General features: G+C 40.5%; 6 protein-coding genes across 6 annotated transcripts; 3 read left to right on the forward strand and 3 right to left on the reverse strand.

Moving 5' to 3' along the window:
- Window positions 1-118: 118 nt before the first annotated feature.
- SAPINGB_P004329 (uncharacterized protein) lies at window positions 119-9788 on the forward strand (the record flags this gene model as incomplete). Its single annotated transcript, XM_031999044.1, has 2 exons — window positions 119-7840; window positions 7893-9788. The coding sequence occupies 2 exons, from the start codon at window positions 119-121 to the stop codon at window positions 9786-9788; spliced, it is 9618 nt and encodes a 3205-aa protein (XP_031854935.1).
- A 278-nt stretch (window positions 9789-10066) lies between these two features.
- Window positions 10067-12433, forward strand: SAPINGB_P004330 (uncharacterized protein; the record flags this gene model as incomplete). Its single annotated transcript, XM_031999045.1, has 1 exon — window positions 10067-12433. The coding sequence occupies one exon, from the start codon at window positions 10067-10069 to the stop codon at window positions 12431-12433; it is 2367 nt and encodes a 788-aa protein (XP_031854936.1).
- A 3870-nt stretch (window positions 12434-16303) lies between these two features.
- Window positions 16304-19795, reverse strand: SAPINGB_P004331 (uncharacterized protein; the record flags this gene model as incomplete). The annotated part of the gene is made up of 1 exon (XM_031999046.1): window positions 16304-19795. One exon carries the CDS (start codon window positions 19793-19795, stop codon window positions 16304-16306), a length of 3492 nt encoding a protein of 1163 aa, XP_031854937.1.
- A 347-nt stretch (window positions 19796-20142) lies between these two features.
- Window positions 20143-21924, reverse strand: SAPINGB_P004332 (uncharacterized protein; the record flags this gene model as incomplete). The annotated part of the gene is made up of 1 exon (XM_031999047.1): window positions 20143-21924. One exon carries the CDS (start codon window positions 21922-21924, stop codon window positions 20143-20145), a length of 1782 nt encoding a protein of 593 aa, XP_031854938.1.
- Window positions 21925-22303: 379 nt separating this feature from the next.
- On the forward strand, window positions 22304-23377 carry SAPINGB_P004333 (uncharacterized protein; the record flags this gene model as incomplete). The annotated part of the gene is made up of 1 exon (XM_031999048.1): window positions 22304-23377. One exon carries the CDS (start codon window positions 22304-22306, stop codon window positions 23375-23377), a length of 1074 nt encoding a protein of 357 aa, XP_031854939.1.
- Window positions 23378-23464: 87 nt separating this feature from the next.
- On the reverse strand, window positions 23465-24724 carry SAPINGB_P004334 (uncharacterized protein; the record flags this gene model as incomplete). The annotated part of the gene is made up of 1 exon (XM_031999049.1): window positions 23465-24724. One exon carries the CDS (start codon window positions 24722-24724, stop codon window positions 23465-23467), a length of 1260 nt encoding a protein of 419 aa, XP_031854940.1.
- Window positions 24725-27443: the final 2719 nt, after the last annotated feature.

Consider the following 27443-nt stretch of genomic DNA (forward strand, 5'->3'; position numbering starts at 1 on the left):
ATGATTTTTTGATACTAAAAATCTCTGTTTCCTCTTTGTAAACAAGTATGTCATACTCATCCGTTTTTATAAGTTTTTCAATACATTCTAACCTTTAAATACTTTTTTTTTTATAGAAATGGACCGAGTCTCTACTCAGAAACTCCGGTCCTTTTGGACAAGTCTCGAGCGTCACTCTCATGAAGATCTTTCTCAAACAACACCAACAACACATACAACAACAACATCATCATCAACCCCAATAACAATCCCAAATCATCAACCTCATCCTTATGCATCTTCTTCATTTGAAAGCCTTCTAAACCCGGCTTATTCATCAGCTCCATCTTCTTTACTCCATAATAATACTCACCAGCTACTTAGACAACGCTCTTCTCAACTCTCGCTACGCTCAGAAACCCCAGCAGTTTCTATCAAGGAAAACTACTTTGTTCAATATGACCAAAAACATCGATCCTCTTCAGCTTCCTCTTCTTCTACCACTCAAACTATCCAAAATAGACCTTCTATGGAATCCTTAGGTTCAAACCATAGTACAGGCTCAGACCATCACCATCATCCCCACTACTACCCACCACTCTACGGACAACCCACAGCCCCTCCTCTTCCTCCAAAAAGTACAATCATCCATCGTCACCATTACCTCCCGCCACCACCACAAAAAAATTACCAACCACCCATCCGTTACCACCCAAGACCCCCTCCAAAACCTGTCAAGCCCATGTCTGCAGAGCAGCAGCAGATTTACTTGGAACAACAAATAGCCTACCATCGTCAAAAACAACTCTATGATGATCAACAAAAACAACAAAAACAACAACAGTACTATCCCCAACCTAATGGCTCATCCTCTACCACATCTACGGTCTCTTCTATACCCGCAGTAGCCCCGTCATCCCCTACTAAAAGCGCACTAAAAACTGCATCGGCTCTATACCAACAAAACCTCCAAGATGATGGTGAGAAACCCTCCTCTCTCTCTAAAAAACCTTCAATTTTCCGCAGAGGCTCTCTAGGAAGACTCTTGGGCCCACGGGCTATCGACTCTCCTAAAAAATCAAAGAAAAACGTCAGCTTTGTCAAAGAATCACCACAAATCATTCAATACGAAGCACCATCTCCTGACATTTCTTTTGCCTCCGATGCTTCTACGACTAGTACAAACACTTCTGCAGAGTACCATGAAGCTCAGGAATATGACCTAGAAGCCCCACAAACTTCATTTGCTTCTGCCGGCAGTGGCTATAACGATGATAGTGACGATTCAATGTCAAATGTCCCCGTATTAGAACCCCCAGAAATGGTTTCCCCCACTCTCATGTCTATCCAACAACATCAACAATCCCTCGAAGAAGTTCTTGCTTTTTCACCTTCTTCTTCCCCAACCCGTGCTGATTCTCTTCGCAGACCACTCCCAGTTGTCCCACAACAAGAAGGCTCTCCATATACTGCCAAATATCCAAATCTTTTCCCACAAGATTCGCCAACAACACCAGTTGCTTCACCTACACGTACTCGACTAGCCCATCAGCGTCACATGAGGTCTCCTTCACAGGCTGAAAACCACATTAAACTGGAAGATAATCAGCAAACCCCATCTCAGCAAATTTGGAATACTCCTACTAATCATCACTCTAAAATTAAAAGAGAAGACGAAACTGATACAGACGATGCTCAAAGTACACCGGCTATTGGGTACCTCACTCCAAGTGAGTTCACATCTCCAAATAACGAGTACACTCCAGACACACAATTGCAAACTGACTCATTTACACCTGGGTCCCATCACTTCTTCACCCCAAAACAAGAACCCATGGAATTCTCATCTCACCGAATCAAACAAGAAGAACCCATGGAAGAACCCATGGAAGAACCTCGTGTTTCATCATCGCCTACCCCTTCAACTCGTCCACGCTTTTCTTTTGAGCCCGAGGATGCCGAAGAATACCCCAAAATTAAACAAGAAGAAGAAGAACAACAAAATTTCCCCATACTTCCCCAAGTTCCTCCATTACCTGCGGCTACAGCTGCTGCTTTTGCAATCTATCCGACCGTCGCTGAATCCCCGGCAACGACAGTGGATTCGGACCAATTGCTTCATGAAAACCATTTTGGCTTTGGATCGCCTATGCAAGGAGAAGATGATCAAGAAGAAGAAGATGATGAGTACGCCTTAAACCCAATGGTTTTACCTCCCCTTCGAGACATGTCTTTATCCCGCCACGGATCTCTATTAGAGTCACAGCGCCAGATTTCAACCCAGATTCATGTTGTCCGCAATTCCGCTTCCCCTAGGTCTTCTCCCTCTGCACACTCGCTCTTATCTACTGATCACCACGGTTCTGCATCTTCTTCAACAGATGACTTTGCGCGTCGGTCAGTTTCCGAACGTCGACGCTCGCTCATGGATGAATGGAAACGCAACTCTCTTCAAGGTGCACTCCCAGCCCCTGATCTTCTCCAGGAGTCTGCCGGGTTGAATCGCGAAAGCGAGTGGTCTGATACCGAGGAAGATTACAACGGAGAAGACGAGCGCTCACCAACAATTAAAACTGAAGATGAAGATGAGGACCCTGATGCAACTTTCCAAAGACCATCTCCATCGTCCCCAGTTTCTTCACCAGTTACATCCCCAGCTCCCATGGTTCTTGCCACTTCTACCCCTACAACTGCCCGTGTTTCTTCTACTTCTTCGCCATTGATAAACACTGGTGTCCACAAGAAAATTCCCAAATCTCTTTCAGCAATGTTTGCAACAGCTGTTGCTTACGCTGCTGCAATCAAATCTACAAAGTCCCCCAAATCTGCTGTCAAAACACCTGTCGTTGTGTCGCCAGGATCCATGTCACCTCCAGTCAATCCAGAACGTGCGTCTACTGTATTTGCTTCGTCTAATGACAATTCGCAAACTTCATTGCCTCAGGAACCTAAACAAACACGGTTAACATCACCATTACCAGCTCCATCACCATATGTACATAAACATGTCGACTCTATGGCTACCGACTTTGTTTTTGAGCCCACAGACGAGGGGTCTATGGCTTCGCAAACTCCAAGACTGGACAATTATCAAGATCAAGATCAAGATGACGGACACCATCATCACCACAGTTCACACAACATTGCTACAGCTATTACAACCCCTAGCATCACGGATATCCCAGGAATTATGGGCACTCCTCAAATACCTGCTAATGTCAAACAAGAGCCTGTGGATGAAAACAACCATATTTACAATCAAGTAAACTCACCACCTTTGGGTCATTCATCGCCCCTTGAACCGCGCATCAAAACTGAGCCTGTGGATGAGGACAACCATATTTACAATAAAGTGAACTCACCGCAACCTTTAGGTCTTTCTTCACCCCTTGAACCTCGCATTAAAACTGAACCTGTTGATTCGTCTTCGCCTGTTGTTCATGGGGTTGTTTCCGAACCTGCTGTTGTCACGTCAACACCATCGCCTCCACCACAACCCATCAAGCGCGAGCGTGTGTCAATGCTTCTCTCGCCAGACGTATTTTTCTCAGAACCTTTAACTAGCCCGTCCGTGACGTCGCCAAGTTCTTTCACATCACCTAATTCCCCTCATAATAATCACTACACAAGCGAAGAAGAAGATTCTGGCGAATATCAAGATGACAACTACGACAACGGCATCAATGGCACCCCCACATACAAACGAACCCTTGTGTCATCTGAGTCTCAGCACAGACTATGGTCGCCGGCAACACCACACTCGCCAGCTCTTGACTCTGAAATCAGTGGCGATAACACTACTGAATTTTTGGGACCCAACGGACTAGAAACCACAAGTCATATATTGCCCGACGTGATGGATTCACCGACTTCGGCGTCGCCCCACCTCCGTCATTCGTTCCTGGGGTCGCCTGAAGTCTCCGAACGCAGACACCATCGTCCATGGGCTCCTGTATATGTTCCTGGCACTCAGATGGCTATTGATGAAGAAAAAGAAATTAAGCAAGAAGAGGATGACGACGGCGTACCGGAGAAGCAGGTCTTTGTGCCTGTTGTAGAGTCTGTGCAAGAGTCTGAGAATGAAGAGTATAAACCTTTTGGTCTTGCGGAGCGGGACTTTGAATCGCCTCTGCGCAAAAGACGATACACCCCATGGGCTCCCGAGGCCGCTTCTCCAAGCAAATTGGCCGCAGACGATTCGTTTGCTGCTGCTGCTCGTTTGCCTGTAGAGCTACCTGTGGATTACCCTGATATACATGCAGGTGAACGTTATCCTGAGGGGTCTGAAGATGAAGAAGTGGGTCTTAATGATCAAGCAGTGCCCGAGGTGCAAGAACCTCAAGACAGCGACAACGAAGAGTTGCCGGTAGAGCCGGTGACTGATATACCCGATATTGATGCACAGGTACCTGAAACTCTTGCTGAACCTGTTTCTGAGATTCATGTTGCAGTTCCCGAACCTCCTGTTGAAGCCTCTGTACTTGCTGTTACTTCAACTTCTGTTGAAGTTCCCGCGCCTATTGATGTTTCAGTTCCCGTTGAAGTTTCTGTGCCTTCTGGTGTTTCAACTCCTGTTGAAGCCTCTACGCCTGTCAATATCTCAACTCCTGTTAAGGTGACCACCTCTATCAGTTCTTCAACTCCTGTTAAAGTGTCCTCATCGGTTGCTTCTCCACGTCCAGCTTCTCCTTTGTCACCTGTCCAATCTTCCACCAATCACACGCCTATTCGTTCGCCTCTAATTCAGTCGCCTGCAAAGACTCCAGAAACATGCACGCCAGAGCAGTCCATTATGGAATCTCCCGAGCATCTTTCTGTTTGCCCCCAAGGCACTCAATTTCCTGCCCAAGAACCTGCTGTCCACTCTCCCTCTGATGCTATTGCTCTTACACCTATAAAACAAGAACAACTACCTTTCCTTGAAAAGTCCCATATTGCTTCTCCATCCTTACCTTCTACTCCCAGAACGCCAATACAAACACAGTTGGCTTCGCCCTTTGATCAGTCGCCATCACAATTCACGAATGAGAAAGTCCTAGCAAGCCCCACTGTGGAGATTAAACGGGAATTGCGTGACAATTCCACACCAACAGTGACAGAACAAACTCCTTCTCTTCTTTCTAAAGAGCCTTCTCCTATCGACGACACTATCCCTGCTGAAGCCCCTGCAAACAACTCCTGGGATGATATCGCGCCGGCGCTGGCCGCTTCACTTACTTTCACTCTTGCCGATGAGGAAGAGCAGGCTCGTGCGGCGACCCCCACCGAAACTAAGTACGAATACAAGAGTTTGGACCCTGGATCGCCTGCCAAAAACTCAAAGTTTGGTATCCCTGACGAGCCCGCTGCTAATTCATCTGCCCTGCTTTCAAAACCCCTTGTTCATCGCCGCAGCCGCAGCGCCGGTGACGTTGATCGTGTTTTGTTTGAAAACCAGGTTGCTGCGTCGCTCGGATCTGTGCTGGATTTCAATTTCGATGGCTCGTCAGAGAACTTGCCGCTACCCCCAGCCGCACCGTTTGCCATGGACTCTCGTCCCGTGTCATTCCCTGCTTCTGCTTCTGTTGCGGGTAGTTCTGAGAGTATAGTCTCTTTCACCACAGACGAAAACGGATCGGTGTACCGAACCCCTGACGAGCAATCTGAGGTCTCGGACCAGTCTGAGGCCGCGTTGTCAGTGTCTCATCAAGACGATTACGATTATGAAAACGAAGCTACTGTGGAGGAGCCTCCTGAGGCAAGCGTTCCTGAGACATTGCAAACCTTGTTGCCTAAGCACGTTGATACTCCCTCTACAACCATTTTCTCTTCGCCGCCAACATCGTCTTTAAGCTCCCCAGGCAATGAAGACGAATCTACAACCTCGCCTGTTTCTCCAGATCGCCCTGCAACTATCATTGACGATTCGTCATCTGCTGCAGCCGTTGCCTCTGCTGCCACAACTACTTCTGCAGCCACCACGGCTTCTTTGGAACCCCGTTCGCCTGTTCCGTTATCACAGCTCCCCGACTTGGCTGAGTACTCTTTATCGCTGGGCAGCAGTATGAGTGAGTTTCCCATTTTTGATGCCACTAACTCAGCGGCTGCCACAGAAGCCCTGCTCAGTGCGCAGCCGTCGGCCTCAGGTAAAGCCATATTTTTCCCCCACCATGGCCGCGGGTTTTCTGCAGACTTGCCTGTCATTGAACCGCTTAAAATTGAAACAACAACAGCAACAAGTCATAAATCACCGCTGGCCACTTCATCAATAACTCAACAAACAGTCTCTGAAGAAGAAGAAGAAGAAGTCGACAATGATGGCGACGATGATGACAACGGCGACGATAAATATCAGGTGCCTATTCCTGTGATATTTCATGAAAAGCCTGATGAACAACTGCCTGAACTACACTTGCCTGTTCCTGAGATTGTGTTTACGCCGGCCCCAGAGTCGGATACTCAGAGTATTAGTGATACTGTGTCCTCATTTCCTGTCATCAAGCAAGATGAGGAACACTATGTTGAGCCTTATGTTGAACCCAAGGTTGAAACTAGTTTTGAACCTCAAGTTAAGCAAGAGGAAGAGTTTGTTTACGAGACTACCCCTGAGCATGTGATCAAACAAGAAGAGCATGAGCCGGTCATCAAGCAGGAAGATGAGCTGCCTGTTGTAGACCTTGTGCCTGTGGATGAGGTTGTACAAACCGAGCAGAACCCCGTGGATGAGGTTGTGCAGACTGAACAACAACAAGAGAATGCAGGCAACGAGTTGCCGCCAAATCTTTCTGTAATCAAGGAAGAATCGCACGAGTTTAGTCCTTCTGAAACAAACCTTGCTGCTCCTGCTTCTCCTTCTGCACTAATGCATGAAGCTAGTGTGCCTGCCCCTGAAAATGGGCTAATCACTCAGCCCAAGAATGGAGTTTTCCCCCCTACTCCGCTTGATGCTTTGCCAACAAGCAAGTCTGGTTCTGTAACCACCAGTGTTTCTCAAGAACTTTCTGCTGTGATGGACCAAGTGTCTATCAAGCAGGAAGCCATGACTTACGATCGAAAATACTCCGTGGCCGAGTCTGCACACTCGGATAACTCTTACGATACGCAACCTCTCAATATTTACAAGCGCTCGTCTCAGCAATCGTCAGTCGGCGAGCTGGGTTACAAGGATGCAGACGCATACGATGCTATGCTACCCGATGCACATGCCAGCAATGAGGACGATGGGTTTTCTGAGGATGAGGATGAAGAAGAGGAAGAGGAAGAGATTCAAGGTGAGCCTTCGATTGTTGCCGCTGATACCAGTCTCAAGGTACGTCGCAGTTTGGCACCCGATGACGTTGCTCGATTTTCATTTTCTAGCAAGATGCTGCGCGAGTCGTCCAAAGCTTCAGTGCTTTCTCATGGCCGAAAAGCATCAATGCCATTTGCAAACGAAGAGCCTTTCCCTTCTTATTTCCAAGAATCTTCGCTTACTGATCCAAGCAACTACCCACTGGCTGCTGCTGCTGCCACCGCGGCAGCTATTTCTTCGCCATATACCCCGCGTGCACGTGCATTCTCCGGGCAGTCAGCGCACTCTGCAATATCTTTCTCTGGCAACAGATACCCACCTATACTTGGCACGTCGGTAACCTTACATCCATCGAGTGCAGCCGGTGCCACGGCCGGAACGTCTACAGGCGTGTCAACAGCTGGTGGAAGATCGTTTTCAAGTGCGAGCCACAATGAATCTTTGGGGCTTGCACCACCAGTTGTTTCCAAGAAACAAGATGAGCTTGCGCCGCCGTTGTTGTTGTTTGACATTGATGATGTTGCTTTCGATTCAGAGTCTATTTTCAATGACCTTAACAAAGAGTTTGACAAGATGCTTCAAAGTGAAGATGTACGTATTATTTTATTTTGTTGAACTTTGATTTACTAACTTTTTTTTACAGGATTCACCAAAGCCAGAAATGCAAAAGGATAAACGTCACGGGTACCACGTCCGTGAAAATAATAATTTGGTGGTGGCTTCTGCTCAGCCAAAGTCTCATTCTGTTGCTGTTACTCCTGTCGGTGCTTCCGCATCGCCCTCTTCAGGGGCAGCTCACCCTGATTCAAGGCGCAAGGTCAGCGGCCAAGTTCTAAACTATGTCTCATCTCGTCTAACTGTTAGCTCACCTCCTTCTGTCACCCTTACCACACCCACTTCTAATATACACAACTCACAACCCCAACGGTCTAAATATCAGTATGTTTCAGATGCTTCTGCTGCTGCTGCTGTTGCGACAGCTAAAACTCACACTCCCAATGGCCGTCCGCTACCGACTCCCGAAACTTCTGGGCAGTATCGCAAAACATCGCAAGCCTTTGGCGATGACAATGGTCGGTTGTTTATTCGCATCTTGGGTATCAAGAACATTGAGGGTCTTCCTGACATTGAGTCGAAGAATGCAAAAGTGGGAATGGTTCTTGACAATGGGTTACATTCAGTCATAACACCATATAAGCCGCTCCACCAAAAAGCAACACCAATAAACCAGGAGTTTGAACTGGTTGTTGGCGGCAACCTCGAGTTTATCTTGACTCTCAAGGCCAAATGGCCCAAGGTTGAGGAACACCATCTGCAACCGCAACAAAACCTGAAGTACACGTCGCACTTGGCTAACAATACGGCCATGTCTTCTGGGGGTTCTTCAGCCACTCCTGCCGCCTCTGGAAAGCGTCTTGGGCTATCTAAGATTTTTAGTCGTACCAAGGAAGAAAAGCAACGGATCCCACAGTATCCCAAAACTATTTTGCAGAACAAAACGTCCATGTCGACGATTGCGTCCGGGACGTCATCGTTGCGCTCTTACGGCTCACAGTACTCGCGTGCTGCTGGCGACTCATGGTCTAATTATATGGCCCAAGACGGGTCATTTGGTCGCGCATATGTTTCTTTTGCCCAGTTTGAACCTGATGTGTATGGTACCCCACGCACCTACGAAATTCCTTGTTACAATGAGTGGACAATTATCCCCACTTACTCAGGAGTCGGCGGGCCTGCTCCAGAACCACTACGCTCTGTGTCTGGGTCGTCGCAGCAGACAAGCTACTCTTTGTCGCGTCGCAAGACGCCATATCCTATTGCTATGCTCGAATGCCAAATGCTTTTTATTCCGCGTGGTACCAAGGGCGAGCCTTTGCCGAGCTCCATCAAGTCGGCTGCTGCCGAACTTGACTTTGTACGAACTCAGATCCGTCTCAAGGCCGAGTATGAACGCGAGGAAAAGAGACTAGAGGATGAAGCCAAGCGGGTTTCTGGAACAATCGTCAAGAGTAACTTGTCGCAGCTTGGAGGAGACTGTAAGCACTGGCGGTGCCGGTACTTTAAGCTGAATCCAACAACGTTAACGGCATTCAGTGAGAGTTCGCACAAGCCTCGTGCGGCCATCAACCTTAAGAAGGCGGTCAAGGTAATTGATGACCAGGAGACATTGGTGGAGCCTATGACAATTGTTTCCGCTCACAGCGGGCGCACACACCACCGGCGATCTGCATTTGCAGACCACGACCAGGGCTCTGCACACGTTGCAGAAGGATTCCGACTTAAGTTTAGTAACGGCGAGATTATTGATTTCTATGCCGAGTCGGTCTCTGCCAAGGCTCGCTGGGTTGCAGAGCTACGCAGAGTCATTGCAAACTACAAGGAAAACATTGCTGTGGATGAGGACAAGAGACAAAAACTGAGAGAGCTGCGCAAACAACGACGCCACTTTACAGTTAAGCCGTGGATGGAGCAAGTGTTTGCAGTTGAGCAGGAGCAAGCTGCAGAGCACAATGGTTCGTACGGTAATTACGAAAGATGAAGAAAACTCCCAAAGCTGATAATCCTAGCTTAGCGGTGTTTTGATAGAAAAGAAATGACGTTTTTGGTTTTTTATTGTATTTTTTATAATTGTTCACTTTTAATTTTTTTTCACGATTTTACGATTTATAGACAATTTGATTTATTTCCTAATAAGGCAATCTAGTGTAATGAGTGCAACAATTACTCGGTTTTGTGGTTGTATAAAACACTTAATCCCTCCTTAATTTTTTTTTCTTCTGGTCAACCTTTCACCCTTCTTTATTTATACCCCTTAAAATGGACTCCAGTGATTCAGAAGAAGACGAATGGACAGATGATGATTTTGATGATGAAGTTGATGTTGATTTTGATGTTAATGTTAATTTTAATGTTAATGTTAATGTTAATGTTAATGTTAATGTTAATGTTAATGATGATGATGATGATGATGATGATGACGAGACCTCAGACCCGTCAGTCCACAAAGTCACTGATATCGATGACGATCCAAATGGAGAATATGAACGGCTTGAGGAGCTTGCTAATGAGTTTGGAGGCATGACGCTGCGCGAAACCGCTGAGGGACTTCGTGCTGACGAGGCTGGGCTACGAAAGATGCAAGATCATGTTCGAGAAATGAGAATTGCCATTTGTGATTTGAGTAGACAAATGAAAACATCTTTAGAATTGCGTAAAAAAAAAATCATTTCTTATGAAGATAATTTACAACTTGATATGGCGGAAGCCCGTATGGATCGACTGGAAGATGCAGAAACACGACTCAAGGAAAAGGTGTTAAATCTCAAATGTTCAATACAGCACCGAAAGATTCGCAAACAGGTGGAGGAGGAGCGGAGGGAGGAAGAAATTAAGAGGGAGGCTTGGTTGAAACGTGAGGAAGAAGTCAAAGAACTTATACGCAGTGGAGTGCCTCAGGCAGAAATTGACCGAATGCGCATGCTTGACGATAAACGGTTAAAGGAAGAGGAGCGCAAACTGGAGAAGATTCGGGCAAAGAGAAAGGAAGAACAGGAGGCCAGAGAAAAAGAGGATGAAGAAAAACATAGGAATGAGATGCGAATCAGGCACTCAAAAAGGTTTAAGGAACAGTTTGAAGCCGCAGTTAGAAATGCACAGGTGTTTGTGCAAGCACGTGAAGACAGGGATCGGGTTCTGGATGCCATTATAGCTGCACACACACAGACTATGGAGGAACGGTACCGAAATGCCCATAACACACGGACTGGCACTGTAGCTGAAATGATTGAGGTTGGACTGCTTCAGCCTACAGTTGTGGATTCACATGGTGTTGTGAGCCGGCCAGGAACAGGGACAACAATGCAACCAGCGGCGGGGTATATTTCAGTGAATATGATTCCCTATCGAATGGCAGAGGAACAAGTGGGCCGACCTATTTATACCGTTCCACCAAATGTGAGGCTGGCCTTGACACCTGCACCACCAGAACGAGTGGAAGAGCTGGTCAGAGCAGCCTCGGCGGGTGGAACATCTAGACCAATGAGCCAAGGTAGTAGAGACAATACAGCGACGCCTCACCGACCATTGGGAAGTGCACCTGGTGCCCTTGAAAGCGTTGATGATTCACATGATATGACGAGAGGGACTGAGTATTTAGTATCTCCAGATGAAACAGCAGCTATAGAGGAAGAAATACCTCAAGTTGCTACTCAACCCAATTTGACGGAAATTACATCAACATGGCTTGCACAAGCAATATCTCGGGGTATAATCCAGGGAATGCCACCGCCTGGTTCGCTCCAGACCACGGCGCCTGGTTTTACACGGCTACCATCACATGGAATGGTTCGAGGAATACCCCCACCAAGTTTGCAACCAAGCACGGCACCTGGTTTTGCACAAACTGCATCTCAAGGAACGCCACCATCAAGTTTTGTGCCAAACAGAGATCGACTTGCCGAAAACATATCAGAACCTATTTTACCCACTATTCCTGAATTACCAGCCCTGTCCCCAGAAACTTCATCTGGCGTACTACCTATAATATCTTCAGAAACTACCCAAGAAACTAATTTGAATCAACCAGCATCTAGTCAACTCAGAACCAACCAAAGAAATGCCGTTCTTAGTGTGGTACCGAATGAAGAATCAAGTTCAGGACATGGGTTGCCTCCTGGATTATTGCAAACAATGACGCCTGGATTGACGCCTGTAATGACGAGAAGCTTGTCTACAGGTTTGTCACCTGAAGCTTCTTCCAGTCTCACTACAGACTTGATTTCTAATGTGAATCAAGAATATGTTCCTGGTGCAATCCATCGTATTAGTGAAGGAATCCCCTTATCTTCAACTCAAAGACCAGCACCCCCAGTACCAAATTTTGGAGTTATTGGTGATCGATCACGGCATATTTCGCGACCAGTTGCACAGCCGATAACACTGCAGTCATCTTTTCCTGAAGAGAGCCGCACCGTAAGTCCGACGACTATTAAAGATGGTGAACAACCCGGGCTTGAAGAAAATCGAAATGAAACTTTGATGCCCATTGAAAATGATTCAATTCTGCAGCAGCCATCAGAATATAGTGGAAAGAAGCAAGGTCAACTGCGAAAGGAACCTGAGGACAGAGAAACTACTAGTGACTTGGAGCAATCAGCTTTTAAAAAACAGAAAACAGAAAAGTAAATAAAAAATAGGTTAGGTAAAAAAAATTCAAATTTGTTTGTAATTATTCAAAGATTATAGAAATGCATAACAAGGGCATCGATTTTATTTTTTTTATTACTAAAATTTAGGGACTTGCTGTCTTATGGGTAATTTTGATTTATACGGCTTATATAGCCGGGAAGAATTGTCGTGGTGTCAACTTTAGAGAAATGAGGGGAACTAGTTTTTCGGTTTCTAACTTACCATTTTCTACTTGTTTTCACAAACAGGTATGTGTGTTTTTTCAATTTCTTCCACCAGATATACTGTTCTCCATCATTCATAGGCTAATTAGACTCAATGAAAGTGTTGAACTTCCTGTAGCCCTGGGGTTTAGTAAAGATGTGTACTCTAGTAGACTCATTCTAGTAATGGGAAGCAGTGGGAAACAGCCCTATTCTCTTTTTAAGTCAATTAAACTTTTATTCTTTTGTTCAAATTAAGTCTGTGGTTATTTTTAAAAAAAATAAACAAAACCAAAATAAATGCTTTTAGTTACGCACAGTATATTTAGGTTCATATTTGTATTCTAAACAAGAATAACTTCTCTCGATAGCTCAGTTGGTAGAGCGCGGGACTGTAATGGCTCATTGTAATCCTGAGGCCGCGTGTTCGACTCACGCTCGGGAGATTAACTTTTTGTTTTTAAGGGCGTTGCCATTCATCTTTTTTTTTTTGGTGATATCAGAATGGTAAGTTTTGGTCCAAATGAATTATGCCTCAATGTGCAGTAAAAAATTTCTTTTTAAACTTTAAATCAGTTAAACACCTGAAATAACCGTATTAGGATTAACAAACGGCTGCATCACAAAGCACTCTTAAGAAAGAAAAAAAGTGAGTTTTCTAAAGTTCAATAATGTTAAATTAAATAAATTCTTATATTTTGATAATAAATGATTTTAAGTTTGACTTGGAATATAACTTTTCTATCACTAACTAAATCAATTTAATAAAAACCCACCTTTGGGATAAATTCAAGGATTATTAAAAACCGAATGTTTTTTGTCGTTATCGGAAGGTGGTTCGTTCGTTGTTGCAGTAAATGTTTTAAAATGCTATTATATTTTTATATTATAATAGCATTTAAAAAATTAACTATTTCAGTTCTATTTCTTTTGTATTATAAATTTGCTTAGTTATACATATTCTTAAAACTTGTAAACATTTTGAAAAAAAAAAGACCAATTTTGGCCATTTTCAGGAGTTATTACCAAACCTAAGTTCTTTGAAGTTGTTTTTTTTTTAAATTTATTATTATATGATATTAAATTTTATTTAAAATGAACTAGTTAAGTATAATTAAATCAATAGTATTGTTTGTTTGTTTGTTTGTTTTTATTCAAGGGTTATAGAACTATACAACATCAGCATCTGCGCTATCCTTTTATTGTCTGACTATGTGACTTGCCGGTTTTCATTTGTACCTTTTTAGTACAGGTGGGTTCTGTTCTGTGCGTCTCCAGTAGCCCGGAAGATGGGCCCTGATGCCAGCTTACGAGGAACAGGGAGAACCAGTCTGTCGGTCCCAAAACCTTCCCAACCCATTTCCACTTATCTTCACGGACGCCCATGTATTTCTTAATCTCTTCCGTCAGAGATACGGCCCGCAATCACCTGCAGGCTATTTAGACTGTACGGAAGAGTCGGCATTCCTGTAACCAGGGTAGCCTATGGTTTTTCAGTCTAGGTGTATACTCCCATACACATCCTCAGGAAAAGGGGGTATTCTAAATCAATAGTACCATGTCTGTAAAACAGGTAAGTTATGGATTTGGGGCTTTTCTAATTTATAAATCAAAACAATAAAGAGAGGCGTTAGTGGTTTAGCGGTAAAATTCGTCGTTGCCATCGACGAGCCCCCGTTTCGACTCCGGTCTGACGCACGTTTTACTTCTTGATAAATGATTTTTTTGTATTTTAGTTTAAAAAAGTGATGATTGAGGGAGAAAAAAAGAAGTATTTGTGTCTGTGGTAGTTTTGCATTAACGTTTGAAATTTTTTTTTTTTTGTGTGTACTTTAGATCAAAATTACATAAGCATTTTAACTATGGAAAAAAAAACGATTTTGGTTTAATGCAAAAATTTTAGTTGTAGACATCACAATCAACCATACACTTTGTTGAAACAAATAAGACCCGTACTTTACATCCATAGTCAAATACTACACGAAACCAAATATAACGAACGTTTCAATATCAATTAAAAAAAGCTCGGCAACGGGGAATTGAACCCCGGTCCCCCGCGTGCTGCTTTAAAAGCTGACAGGCGGAAATTCTAGCCACTAAACTATTGCCGATTAATTATCTATAATATTGTTTGTTTGTTTGTTTTTATTCAAGGGTTATAGAACTATATAACATCAGCATCTGCGCTATCCTTTTATTATGTCGACGTACTCTATAGGATCATTTCTATAGGTCACGTCCTCATTACGCTCAGATAATTGGGAAAGGGCTGGATGGTGTAAAGGGTAACACGTTCGCTCGATAGCGGAAGATACTGGGTTCGATTCCCAGAATACCCCCTTTTCCTGAGGATGTGTACGGGAGTATACACCTAGACTGAAAAACCATAGGCTACCCTGGTTACCGGAATGCCGACTCTTCCGTACAGTCTAAATAGCCTGCAGGTGATTGCGGGCCGTATCTCTGACGGAAGAGATTAAGAAATACATGGGCGTCCGTGAAGATAAGTGGAAATGGGTTGGGAAGGTTTTGGGACCGACAGACTGGTTCTCCCTGTTCCTCGTAAGCTGGCATCAGGGCCCATCTTCCGGGCTACCGGAGACGCACAGAACAGAAACCACCCGTACTAAAAAGGTACAAATGAAAACCGGCAAGTCACATAGTCAGACAATAAAAGGATAGCGCAGATGCTGATGTTATATAATTCTATAACCCTTGAATAAAAACAAACAAACAAACAAACATTTTAATACAATCAGTCATTAAAATAAGTGATTTAAAATTTTAAAATTTTATATTCTTTAATTTTTTTATCAAAATATTGTTTTTTATTTTTAAAAATTTGTGAGATACTTTTTCTACAAATTTCAAAATTTCAAAAAATTTTAAGTGTACCACTTGGTACGGCAATTGTAGCTCAATTTTGTCATTTCTGTTAATGCGGCTCAAAAAGCTAGTAAACAATTATCAACCAATTGTTTTTTCTTGTCAGCTTGATTTTATTAAAGAGTTAGCGAATTATATCGTTACTATCAACAATACTCCTTTGATTGCTCAACTTTTGTGATTTCCCAACTTGTGGGGGTGAACCTTTTTAATACAAGTGGTTTCAGTCTGTGCACTTCTAGTGACCCGAAAAAAGCACAAGGAGAACCAGTTTTGTTGGTTCCAAAACCTATCCAATCTAATTCCAATTCTGTTCACAAATCCTTGCGTAGTACTTAATTATTTTTTAACAGAGATATTACTAGGAGTTACTTGTATATAAATTAGAGTTATCAAAATAATCCTTGATTGTTAAGGGGTTCCAGTGAGGTTTACACTCCTATAAACTTCCCCCAGATATGGAGGATACTGGAAATATATCGAATTTAAATTGTTTAATTGTTTTTATTTAAAAACAACGTAAATCTTAATGATATATACTTATATGAATTTTGAATAAAACGTTTTTAACAAAAATAAAATTTGATTTTTCATTAGATAGCGACATGGCGCAGAGGAAGCGCGCAGGGCTCATAACCCTGATGTCCTTGGATCGAAACCAAGTGTCGCTAAGAAAACCTACAATATTTTTTTATTTTAAATATTTGACATTAATCTTAAATTATTTTTGATTTTTTTATTTATTTATTTATTTTTTTTTTTTTTTCAATTACAATTCTTAATTTCCTTTTTCAGGATCTTGTAAAATACTCTCGAAATCATTATCATTATTATCATCATCATCATCATCATCGTCGTCGTCGTCGTCATTTCCATCTTTTTTTCCCTTAGAACTACTCTCAGTCTCGCTTTCCAAATCAGAATCCCGAACACTCAGCAACTCAAAGTCCAAACCTTCAAAAGTACCTTTTAGATTCAAGGCCCGTTCAGGGTAAGGCACTGAGTCTATCCAATCTACCATACTTTCAGTAAACATTGGGCGCTTGCTTACACTCATGCCTTCCACATTGATCCTGTAATGCTCTTTTACTCTGGCAATTGCTCCCACAGTCCAATGAGGCGGCAAACTTTGGGTATTTGAAAATGCGTTTCCTTGTTCCTCTTTTTCTTCATGTTTTTGCTCTCCTTGTTCTTTGCGGTCTTCGTAATTTTCTTGTTCCTTTTTCTCTTCAATATTCTCACTTTTTTTATCCGACATAGAAGCAGACTTGATGCTATTGTTAACTCCCACCATAAACACAACAACCGGATTCCCATCTCTCCCAGGTTCAAATTGAGCATCCTTCATTAAAAACGATAACATGGCAGCTACTCGACTATTTTTAGGCAAGTTTTTCTTTCCAGGGGTCCTTTCAGCGTAAAGCCACTGCATCACGTGTGTTCGAGCCAAAGGCCACAGCGGGGAATTTTGCGAAATCCCATTAATCAAACAGCCACCCATGAAATTAAGCATCATATCTTTATTATCATTATATGCATCTGATGCAAGAGTACCTGAGCCCGTTTCTTCAACAACATTGGGAATAACCATATCAAAATGGGGGCCGCCCCAGGCATCACTACGATCAAGAACACTTTGAAGCTCCATAGCGTGTGATCTGATTGCTAGTTTCCAGAGTTCTTTTCGTCTTTCTCTCACACGAGTAAAAAACAGCGCCTGGTTCCAAGTTAACTCGACTTGAGTATCCATATATTCTGCTGAAAACATATTACTAAGATTTGGAGGCAAAACTTTCATAGAAGAATTATTTTCCCTGTCTTTGGAAAATACAACGTCGTCCCTTTGACTTTTATCATAAGGCGGCTCCCATGTACGTCTTTTTTCCAACTTTTGAAGAATTCTGTTTCGTGTTTCTCGAACCGACTTATTGAACATATCAGTTACCTTTTTAATGGGCACTCTTTTTGATGAAGTACCGTTTTGAAACCTTAGTATAGGAGCCTTCGGTACAGCAAATTGTAAAACTTGATACACCAAAGTCTCATACCATGGCCGAGTGCTTAGAGGACCTTCCCAGACTGGTGGCTTGCCTTGTTTTCTTCTCCATTGTTGAATAAACAAAGCCACAGAGATTGACCAGTGCATTAGTGAGTGACCAAAGCTGGCAGCAAGCAACGACAAATAGTCCACGCCTTGTTGTTCTAGGTCGCCATTTGTGTGCATGCGTGGCTTAACATTTTGTGGGAACAGTGGCTCTTTCTCGAGCAAGTTTCGGCCTTTTGAAAAAGTCCCATCAATACCATCTTTTAACCAATATGGTCGTTGGTCATGCAATATTTTCCTGGCTCTCCATATCCGTGTAACATCCAACAACTCTCCTCGGCCGCCAGTCTCAAGCTCCTCCAATTCTTCCAAAATCAAATCAATCATTTTTTCTCGAAAGTTGATGCCAGTAATATCTAACGGTTGTAGTGCAAGTTTTATACCAACGTATAAACTGTAAACTTCCTCAAAAGATGACTGTCCGTATTTTTCAATAAATGAAATCCATTCGAGAAACACTGTTCTGTTTTCCCCAGAAAGCTTTTGAAGAGCCTTGTTTAACCGGAGCTCAGATATAAGATTCAAAATGAATTCAGAAGCTTTTCTTGTGACTATGTTGACAAGTATTTCCTTTCGAGATTTTTTCAGTTTGCGCCGCCAATTTAAAAGCTCTTGCATTTGTTTTCTTTTCTCAACTCTGGCTCCTTCTTCTTCCTCTGGGTCACTGTCCATATAATTTGCCCAAGTCCCATTTTCCAAAGCCTCATCAATATTGTCTTTAGGGTAAAGCCGATTTTGTTGGTGTAGAATTGCTTGGTTAATATGCCATCTTAATTCCAGTTGAATGTTGCGACGGTTTCTCAACAAAAACCTCGGAGTTTCTGTTTCAATTATTTCACGTGGAGGTACAACCCCTCCCACTTCTCTATACAGACTAAGACGTGCAGTCCATCCTTCAACACCAAAACGTTCACCAAAAGCTCGGTTAATGACAGGGAAAAGAAAAATTCCATATTCAATTACTGTGTTTACTCCTAAGGAAAATGGCGGAGACGGATTATAAATGTTGCAAGGAGGGGGTGGGATTGTGCATAACTTTCTTGCCCACTTAAAATATTTTTCCATGTGTTTTGGTCCTGATTCATAAGGCATGGTGTGGTCATCAGAGAAATTAGAAAAAAAAATATTATTACCAGTCCCCTCGTCTTTCTTGTCTCGACTTGGATCAGGTTCGGGACCAAAATCACCTGAATATTCAATTCTGTTATCTTCTTGAACTTCCTCTTGAACTTCCTCTTGAACTTCCTCTTGAACATCTTCTTGAACATCTTCTTGGATATTAGCTTCACGATTGTATTGAAGGGGTTGCTCATTTGTTATAGTTGTTTTTTCCACCACATTGTTACTTGAAGCTTCTTGACCAGGATCAAACGCTCGTTCTTGATGAAAACCCGACTGCTCAGGCTCTTGTAAACTTCCGGTAGTGCCTTGCTCGTCTTTAGCATTCATATTTTCTTCCTTATTTGAACTTTGGTTCAAATCCAAGTTTCCGTCTTCACCAGTCCTTTTTTCTCCTTTACTTGTCTCCCCATTAGGACGTTGAACAATGATCCACTCTTCAGTCTTCTTTTGACCTTTGCATACTGGACAGCATCTGCACCGGGCTCCACTTCCCACCTCTTGACCTTGACCTTGACTTTTTCTTTCACTTGTCACATTTTCCCAACCATTATCCTCATTCCGTTTTTCTTCGTTTCCATTCTCCCTCTTCTCTTTCATTTCCATCTCTTTTCCTTCTTTGCCCCCCACCTCCCGTTCTTTTTTTTCTTCTTCTTCTTGTTTAGTCACACACTGTCGCCGGTCGCCCATGCTACATCTACAAGGCGAAAACTGCTGGTGAAACTCGCACCTTCGTTCAAACCGGTTAAGACGCTGTGGTTCAATATACTCGCTGTTTTCATTCTTTTCAGCTTGACGCATTGATGAATCAATGATTGAATAGATAGAGTGACCTGATTGCATTTGTTCACAAAGACGCTGCTGCTCCTCACGGGCTGTAGCTTCTTCAGTAGACGAGTCAAGAGATTTGCGGCCGTTGGCGTAGTTCGAGGCAGACTCTAGCGAAGATCTGCCTGGGTGTGAAGTTCCTGGAGGGTCATTCTGAGAAAACGGCGGTGCAGAGGGTTGGCCAAAAGTATTGTTTGGATCAACAGGGTGATGTTGCATAGTGATAGAAATGAAAGCAAAAATAAATTAAAGCAAAAGTTAATGGAAGCAATTGATTTAAAGCAGATATGGTAAAGATGATGAAAAGAAGAAGAAGAAGAAGAAGGAGAAGAAGAAGAAGAAGGAGAAGAAGAAGAAATAGAATTAATCAAGAAAAAAAAAGCTTTTTATGTGTTTTTTTTAATCATCACATTATCATTGATCGTTAAATATAAAAAAAAAAAATTCATTACACCAAAAAAAGTTCCAAAAAAGGAAATGAAAAAAAACCTAAACAATCTTTTTTTTTTTCCCCCTTCTTTTTACCACAAAATAAATAAATAAATCATCACAAAAAAACGCCTCGTCTAGAAATACCGCGCAACAAGAGTACTCCAAATATATCGCCAATACTCGCGCAACGTGTCAAACGAGCGCGGCAGGGCTTGCGGGTGTTTATGAATGTACCATGCCAAAAGTAACGAGAAGACTCCACCGTAGAGCGACGCTGAAAGTACGGTACGTGGAACAAGCATGGTTGCAACGGTCCGCGGGTTGATAATAGTACGAGGACGGTTTGCAAAAAGCCGTGCAACAAGGGTTGTTGTTTCTGTCCATATTGGGATTCTGTGGTGAGGTTTCCTCCAGGGCATTGAACCAGCACCACCAGCACCACTACCAGATGAGGAAGAAGAGCCTGCACCGCCAGCAGCAGCAGCAGCAGATTTCTTCGCACGCATTTTTTCCCGTCTTTCCTTTGCAATACGATCACGCTCCGCTTTAAGTGCCAGGTCCTCGGCTACTTGTTGTCTAGCAATTTCCTCGACTTCCTCTAGAGAGTAAATTGGGTGAGCCAGTGGTAGTGGCAAGTCATGCAGAGATTCAGCTGAAAAGGAATCAATGACGGATGGGATTCTAGGTGTACCGTCAAACATTGATGTAGCATCTGAGTGTTGGGACCCGCCAGCAGATGCTGGAGATTCTCCGCCATTGACTTGATTTTCGCTTGTTGTTTCGCGGTTGCCAACTAAAGGGAAGAAACTATTTTGAGTCCATCGTCTGTTTCCAATTTCTCCATCACCATCACCATCACCATTATCGTTATCATCATCAGTATCGTGATCTAGATCTTTGTTATCTTCTAGAACGATTTCTTGGGTATTTGGTGCAGCTGTAGTTTTGAGGACAGAATACTGGCTAAGTTTTTCCCATAGTTTCAGGGATTGTGGAGGGTAATTTTGAAAGAGTGTTTCAGCGTAGCTGGTGACTTCGAAAATGGCGGAATCAGTTTCCGGGAAAGTTTTTAAAACATTGTTGAGGACGGAGATGACTTCTGAGGAATCAATGTCTTGGGAATTGAAAAACTTGTCTTTGCGTAAAAGTAAAATGGCTGCGTAAATATAGGGAGGAATTGCCATGGTACGGTAAGCAAAGACAAAGTCAAAGAGAATGCAAATGTCATTGTAAGCGTGTAAGTCATGGGAGAAGATGGTGAGCATTGAGGAGATGGCAATGTTAAGGATGTCACTGGGGACGATTTGAGCCAAATCTGGGTCGACAGCTTGGATTATAGCCGCAACTAGTTCCATGTGTAACAAAGAAGCCTCCATTTCGGGCATCATAAAGTCGCGCAGAAAGTAAAGCGCAACATATTCAAAGATTGGGATCGCATCGGTGGGGCCAAAGACAAGAAGAAAGATCTGTGCCACATCATGAAAGCCTTGGTAGTAAGCGAGAACTGGGTTTCTTCTGAGGACGGTGACGATAAGGTCGTAAAGTTGTTTTTGATATATTTCGCGGGATTGGTCATCGAGGTTTGGTGGGAAATAAACAAAGGACCGGTTGCAGTCAAGCAAGACTTGACCTTCTTCACGGTGAGGTGGAAGATCAGCCATGGGTGTCTCACGGAGTGGTGTTTCCGGAGCATCTAAAAGTAGTGGCCATAGTTGTTTTCGGAACTGATCAGAAACAAGACCCTCGCGCGACATTGCAAGCATTCGTGCGCAAGCACTGTCCTGGGTTGCGGCCGCATCTGCTAGCGTGCGGAGTTTGAGCACGCGCTTATCCGGGGTTAGTGGCCCGTCGTTGTAAAAAAGGGGACCGACATCCTGGTGCCCTGTCTCGACCCACTCGCCAAAAGGATGTGTCATAGTTGGCGTGGCGTTAAAAAGAAGATGGTGATGATGTGGGAAGAGAAGTTGCGCAGAGAATTTGTTGGTTTTTTTTTATTTTTTTTTATTTTTAAGGACTTAAATAAACGTGGAGGGTTTTTTTTTTTTTTTTTTTTTTGAGTGTTTGTGTGTGCAAAGTGGTAATTTGAGGGTTTTGCGACGTATCTTATCTGTTAATGGGTTAGGGGTGACGCTTGGATTATCGATAAACAAGTGGGTAAGTTGAAAAAATAGTTACTTCAAGTAAGTGCGGTAACTTAATTTTCTTTATTTATTTACCATACAGTAACATTTAATTTTTTTTTTTTTTTTTTTTTTTTTTTTTCAACTTTCTCTCTACCATTTTCTCTGCCATTTCATGAACAAATTCAAAAATAACAAGCAGTTTATCGCCCGTGGCAGATTTTCCCGGATTTACCGTGCTGATCCTATTGATGGATCTCGAGCTGTTGCACTCAAGGTCACGTATCCTGATGACGAACGCGCTCCACACAATTCCCGTGCAGAGCTAAAGCTGCTACGGAACCTTGCGACACCCAATTCATCAAACGTCATTACTGTTCAAGACGGGTTTTCTGACCATGATGAGGACGGAGAACCTATATTAATACAGGTTTTGCCGCTTTTGGAGTACACACTAGGAGCCGTTTTGGCGGCACATCGGAAACCCGTTGTAGGATTGTGGGGGTCTGAGTCGTCTTCTTCATCTTCGTCGGCTTCGTTAGTAAGCGGATGGAAGAACCGGTTACCTGGGGATTTTGCGTTAGACATTTTGCAAGGTCTTTTTTCTGGGCTGGCGTATATTCATTCACAGGGCATCATTCACCGGGACATTAAACCGGATAACTTGTTGTTTATAGCAACAGACAGAAATGCTAGTGGTGGTGGTGGTGTTGATAGTAGTAATAGCAGCAGTGAATGGCCGCGTGTGGTAATTGCTGATTTTGGAATTGCCTGGACCCCTCCGGATAATCACGGGAAAGAGCCTGCTCAGAATAAGGTGACAGATGTTGGGACTGGAGTGTTTCGTTCTCCACAGCTTTTATTTGGCCAAGCATCTTATGGATTTGATGTGGACGTGTGGGCTGCTGCATGTGTTGGAGCGCAGTTGTATTCTATAGATGGTTTGCCATTGTTTGCAAATCGTGAAGAGTCTGATGGTGGTAGTGGTGGTGGTGGTGGTGGAGAGTACCGGTCTGATTTGGCTTTGATTGCTTGTATTTTCGAGACTTTGGGCGCACCTACGGCTGACTCATGGCCCGAGGGCCAGACAATTGATAGTCTTATGCACATGGACTTTTCACGGTTGCCAGTTCCTAAACCTTTTAGCACGTTTGTACCAAGAGCACCCAAAACAATTGCACAGCGGATCCGGGCAGGGCTTGAGTATTCACCTGCTGTGCGGCCCTCAAGTAAACAATTTTTTTCATAAAGTCTAATATATAAAGATATTTATTATTATATATACACACACGTCTATAAAAAAAAAAAAGGAAAAGAAGAAATAATACAATAATAATTAAAGAAAAATCTCTTTAAAGGACTTGTTGCGAAACTGTCTTTGACATCCTTCGACGTTACATGATGGCGGAATATACATTTGCATTAGAGGTATTTGATTTTTTGGTGGGTCGGGTTCCGGGTTTAGGTCCTTACCCTTTTTGTTCCCCTTTTGACGTTTAGCACCATAGTTTTGTTTTCTGACTTCTTCCGGTAAAGTTTTACGGTTGACAATACGTGATACACACCAACCACAAAAGATGTGGCCACATGTTGAGAAAAAGATTCTTTTGGAAAGACTTCTATGGGTGTCATTGATTCCGCGGTATCTTGATTCTTCACCTTGTTTTTCATGACCCTCTTTGGGGAACCCAATAGCCAGCCGTGTCCCGCACAGCGCACAGGCGTACTTGTTTGTTTTTTTAAGGCCATGCGAGAACCCGTCTCGCGTTGGTGGTGGCGGCGGCATTTTCTTGACCGTTGCCAGAGTGGGTGCATTTGCGTTTGCTTGTTGAGAGTAAAGTTCAGAGGACAGTAATTGGGCCAAGCGTAATTGTTGCTGTTCGATAAAGATACGGCGGTCATCAATAAGTTGTGTGACGATATGGGGGGACATTGATTGTCGTCTGGATGATGGGTCTGAAAAGGTAACTGGAGGCATTCTACCTCGAGCAGTCCATTGGTTATTGTTAGCTGTGGTTGTGGTAGTGGTGCTTGTTGTTGTTGTTGTTGTGGTATCATTATTGTTATTAGCATTTGCTGCATCTCTAAACCTTCGAGTAGCCACTTGGATAGTGTTGCCATCTGGGAGATGCAGAGCATAAGTTCCAGCTCCAGTTATTGTGAAATTTAAATTGGGGTATATGAGAACCCTTTGGTTATTGTTATTGTTATTGGTATTATTAGAATTAGAATTAAAGTTGTTGTTGTTGTGATGGTTATGAAAGTGTCTTGAGGATGGAGTGGAATTCCTGAAAAATGCAGGTGGAGAAGGTCGAACAACAGTTGATGTGACTGTAATTTCATCGTCATCATCATCATCATTACTATTATCATTATTATTATTATGAGAAGAAATAAATTCTGGGGAATTGTTTTGACGGACATTTGTGATTGCAATGTCGTCATCTTGGGATGATCTAGTTGAAGAAGAGGATGATGCAAGGCCAAAAGTGTCAGAGGCTGTTGGAGTTGTGGAGGCGACGTTTGTAATTTCAATTTCGTCGTCATCATCGTCTGTATCTAAGTCTAATAAGACTATACCATTAGGAGAAGACATTTTGAATAAGAAAAGTTGATTTGTTTTATTTGTTTATATATATATATATATATGGTATGGAGAGGAAAAAGGAAATTTTTTTTTTTTTTTTTTTTTTTTTTTTGTATGAATATAAACCGATGATTAGATAAATAGAAGATCATGGAGAAATAAAAAAAAAAAAATTATTACAAAAAAGTGTGGTAAAAAAAAAAAAAAAAAATTATTGGTAATATGGCAAAGGTCACGTGAAATTATATTACCAACTTATTATAATATAATTAGTCATCATTTGTAATTAAAGTATTATACAAACTATATTTATAAATATAGTTAACTAAGTTATAAAAAAAATTCATAATAACTAGCCTAGTTATTTCATTTATATATTTATATTTATATATAAAGGTCTTTTAAATTTGAAATTTTTTTTTAATACTGGTTTATTTATTAATAAAGATGTTTTTCTTTTTCTTTTTCTTTTTTTGAAATGATAACTTTGAGTGGATCTTAATGTTGCAGTTTAAAATAAAAATAAGAATTAAAAAAAAAAAAAAATTCAAAAAGAACTAAAAAAAGAATTTACATTGAAAAGAACATTCAAATAAATAAATAAATAAATAAAAATATATATCTTAATATAGATCAACAAACAATCAAACAATCAAACAATCAAACAATCAAACAATCAAACAATCAAACAATCAAACAATTCATTTAGTTATATTTAGATAAATGTCAAAAAAAAATTTTTTTTTAAAGGGTCTCAGGAACAATAGAACTAGAGACAGAAATAAAAAAAAAATTAAGAATAAATATATAAGCTTGATTTAATGTATAAATAATAATAATAATAATAATAATTAGTTGAAGAAAAAAATAATTAAAAATCAGATAATTCATTTTAATTAAAATATATTAGATTTTAATTTCTTTATTTTATATATATATATATATATTTGTTTTAAAAGATTACACAGTTCGTATTTATTTATTTTTTAGCTACAAGGTGATTTTCTTTACTATGCATTCTCAAAGTTCAGCAGCAACAACAGCTCATCTTCACATTGCGTTTCCCTTTGTTTGTAGTTGTTTGTTTGGTTTTACACGAAATAGAATGGTGATTGATTGATTAATAGATTTAATAGATTTAATAGATTTAATAGATTTATTGAATGTTGGTGAATATCTTAAGAGTATATATATAAGACAGAATATTATAATAAAGACATAAATTCAATTGTATTTATATATTTATTTATGTTTTTTTTTCCCCCTAATATATTTTATAAAAATTTCAATTTATTAGAATAAAGTATTTTAAAGAGAAATTTGTAATATTCAATTCATTTGATATATTATCATTATAATAAAAATTAATGTAATTAAAGAAAGGAATCCACAAATTTTGTTGATTTTTGTTAAATTTTGTTAAATTTTGTTAAATTTTATTGATTTTTGTTAATTTTGATAATTTTGATAATTTTTATTGATTTTTGATAATTTTGAAAATTTTGATAATTTTGAAAATTTTGATAATTTTTTTGATTTATTTTTAAGCAAGTCGATAACGGAATATCATAAAGTTTTAAATTTTTGAATTGAAAAAAAAAAAAAAAAATTTTATCAACTGCATAAAAAAAAAATAATTTTTTTTTTTTGAGGTGGAGTTTTTTTAGGAAAAAGGTACGTCATAGCGGCTGTTGTTGCTGTATATAATTGTTAGCAAGGGGCAAAAAAAAAAATAAATAAAAAAAAACCTTGATGGAGATGCATCAAAAAATAAAAAATAAAAAATAAAAAATAAAAAATAAAAAAAATCAAATCAAATCAAAACAAAACAAAACAAAACAAAACAAAAGAATGAAGGGTTTTTTATTTTTTTTTTATTTTTTTTATTTTTTATTTTTTATTTTTTATTTTTTTTTATTTTATTTTATTTTATTTTTAAAGTGAGTGAGTGAGAGAATCATAAAATGGTCTTTTTTTTTTTTATGAGGTGTCATTAATTAATTAATTATTATTATTTTTTATTATTGAATGAATACCAAATAAATTTACTATCAAAAAAAAAAAACAAATATAAAATAATTATTTATAATAAACCAAGAAATGATTAAAAAGTCCAACATTGGTATTATTAAATTTTTAAAAAGTTTTTATTTTTGAAGATTTTATTTCATTTGATATAATATATATATATATATATTTGATATTTCAGTGAAAAAAAAAAAAAAGTTGAAAAATAATTATAATTCAACGGTTTTTTTTTCAATTTAATTTAATTATAACAATTTTTAAGTTTGGTTTATTTAAATATTTTTTCCAAAAAAAAAAATATAATTGACTAATGATGATATAATCAAATATAACAGTACAATATAATATTGTTGTGATTTGTATTTTGTTTTTACAAAAGTAGTTAATAAAATCAATTATGTCATGCTTAGTTAATTTAACATTGCACTGTAATGTTCATTCATACTCCTTTTTTTTTTTTTTTAAGTCTATGCTTTATATTTATATTATAGTAATATCTACGTAGATATCATTATTAAAGTTCTGATTCTGATAACTTTAATAATGATTGTAGATATTATTGAATGAATCATAACGAAAACTTCAAGCCAATGACTTTTTCAAGTTAAAATATATATATATATTTATATTATTTAATAATAATAAGAATACTACATTCATAATCAAAATAAATTTTAACACTTTTTTAATGATTTATTAA

Source organism: Magnusiomyces paraingens, assembly GCF_902498895.1.
Source record: "Magnusiomyces paraingens strain CBS 517.90 genome assembly, contig: contig3, whole genome shotgun sequence".
NCBI lineage: Eukaryota > Fungi > Ascomycota > Dipodascomycetes > Dipodascales > Dipodascaceae > Magnusiomyces > Magnusiomyces paraingens.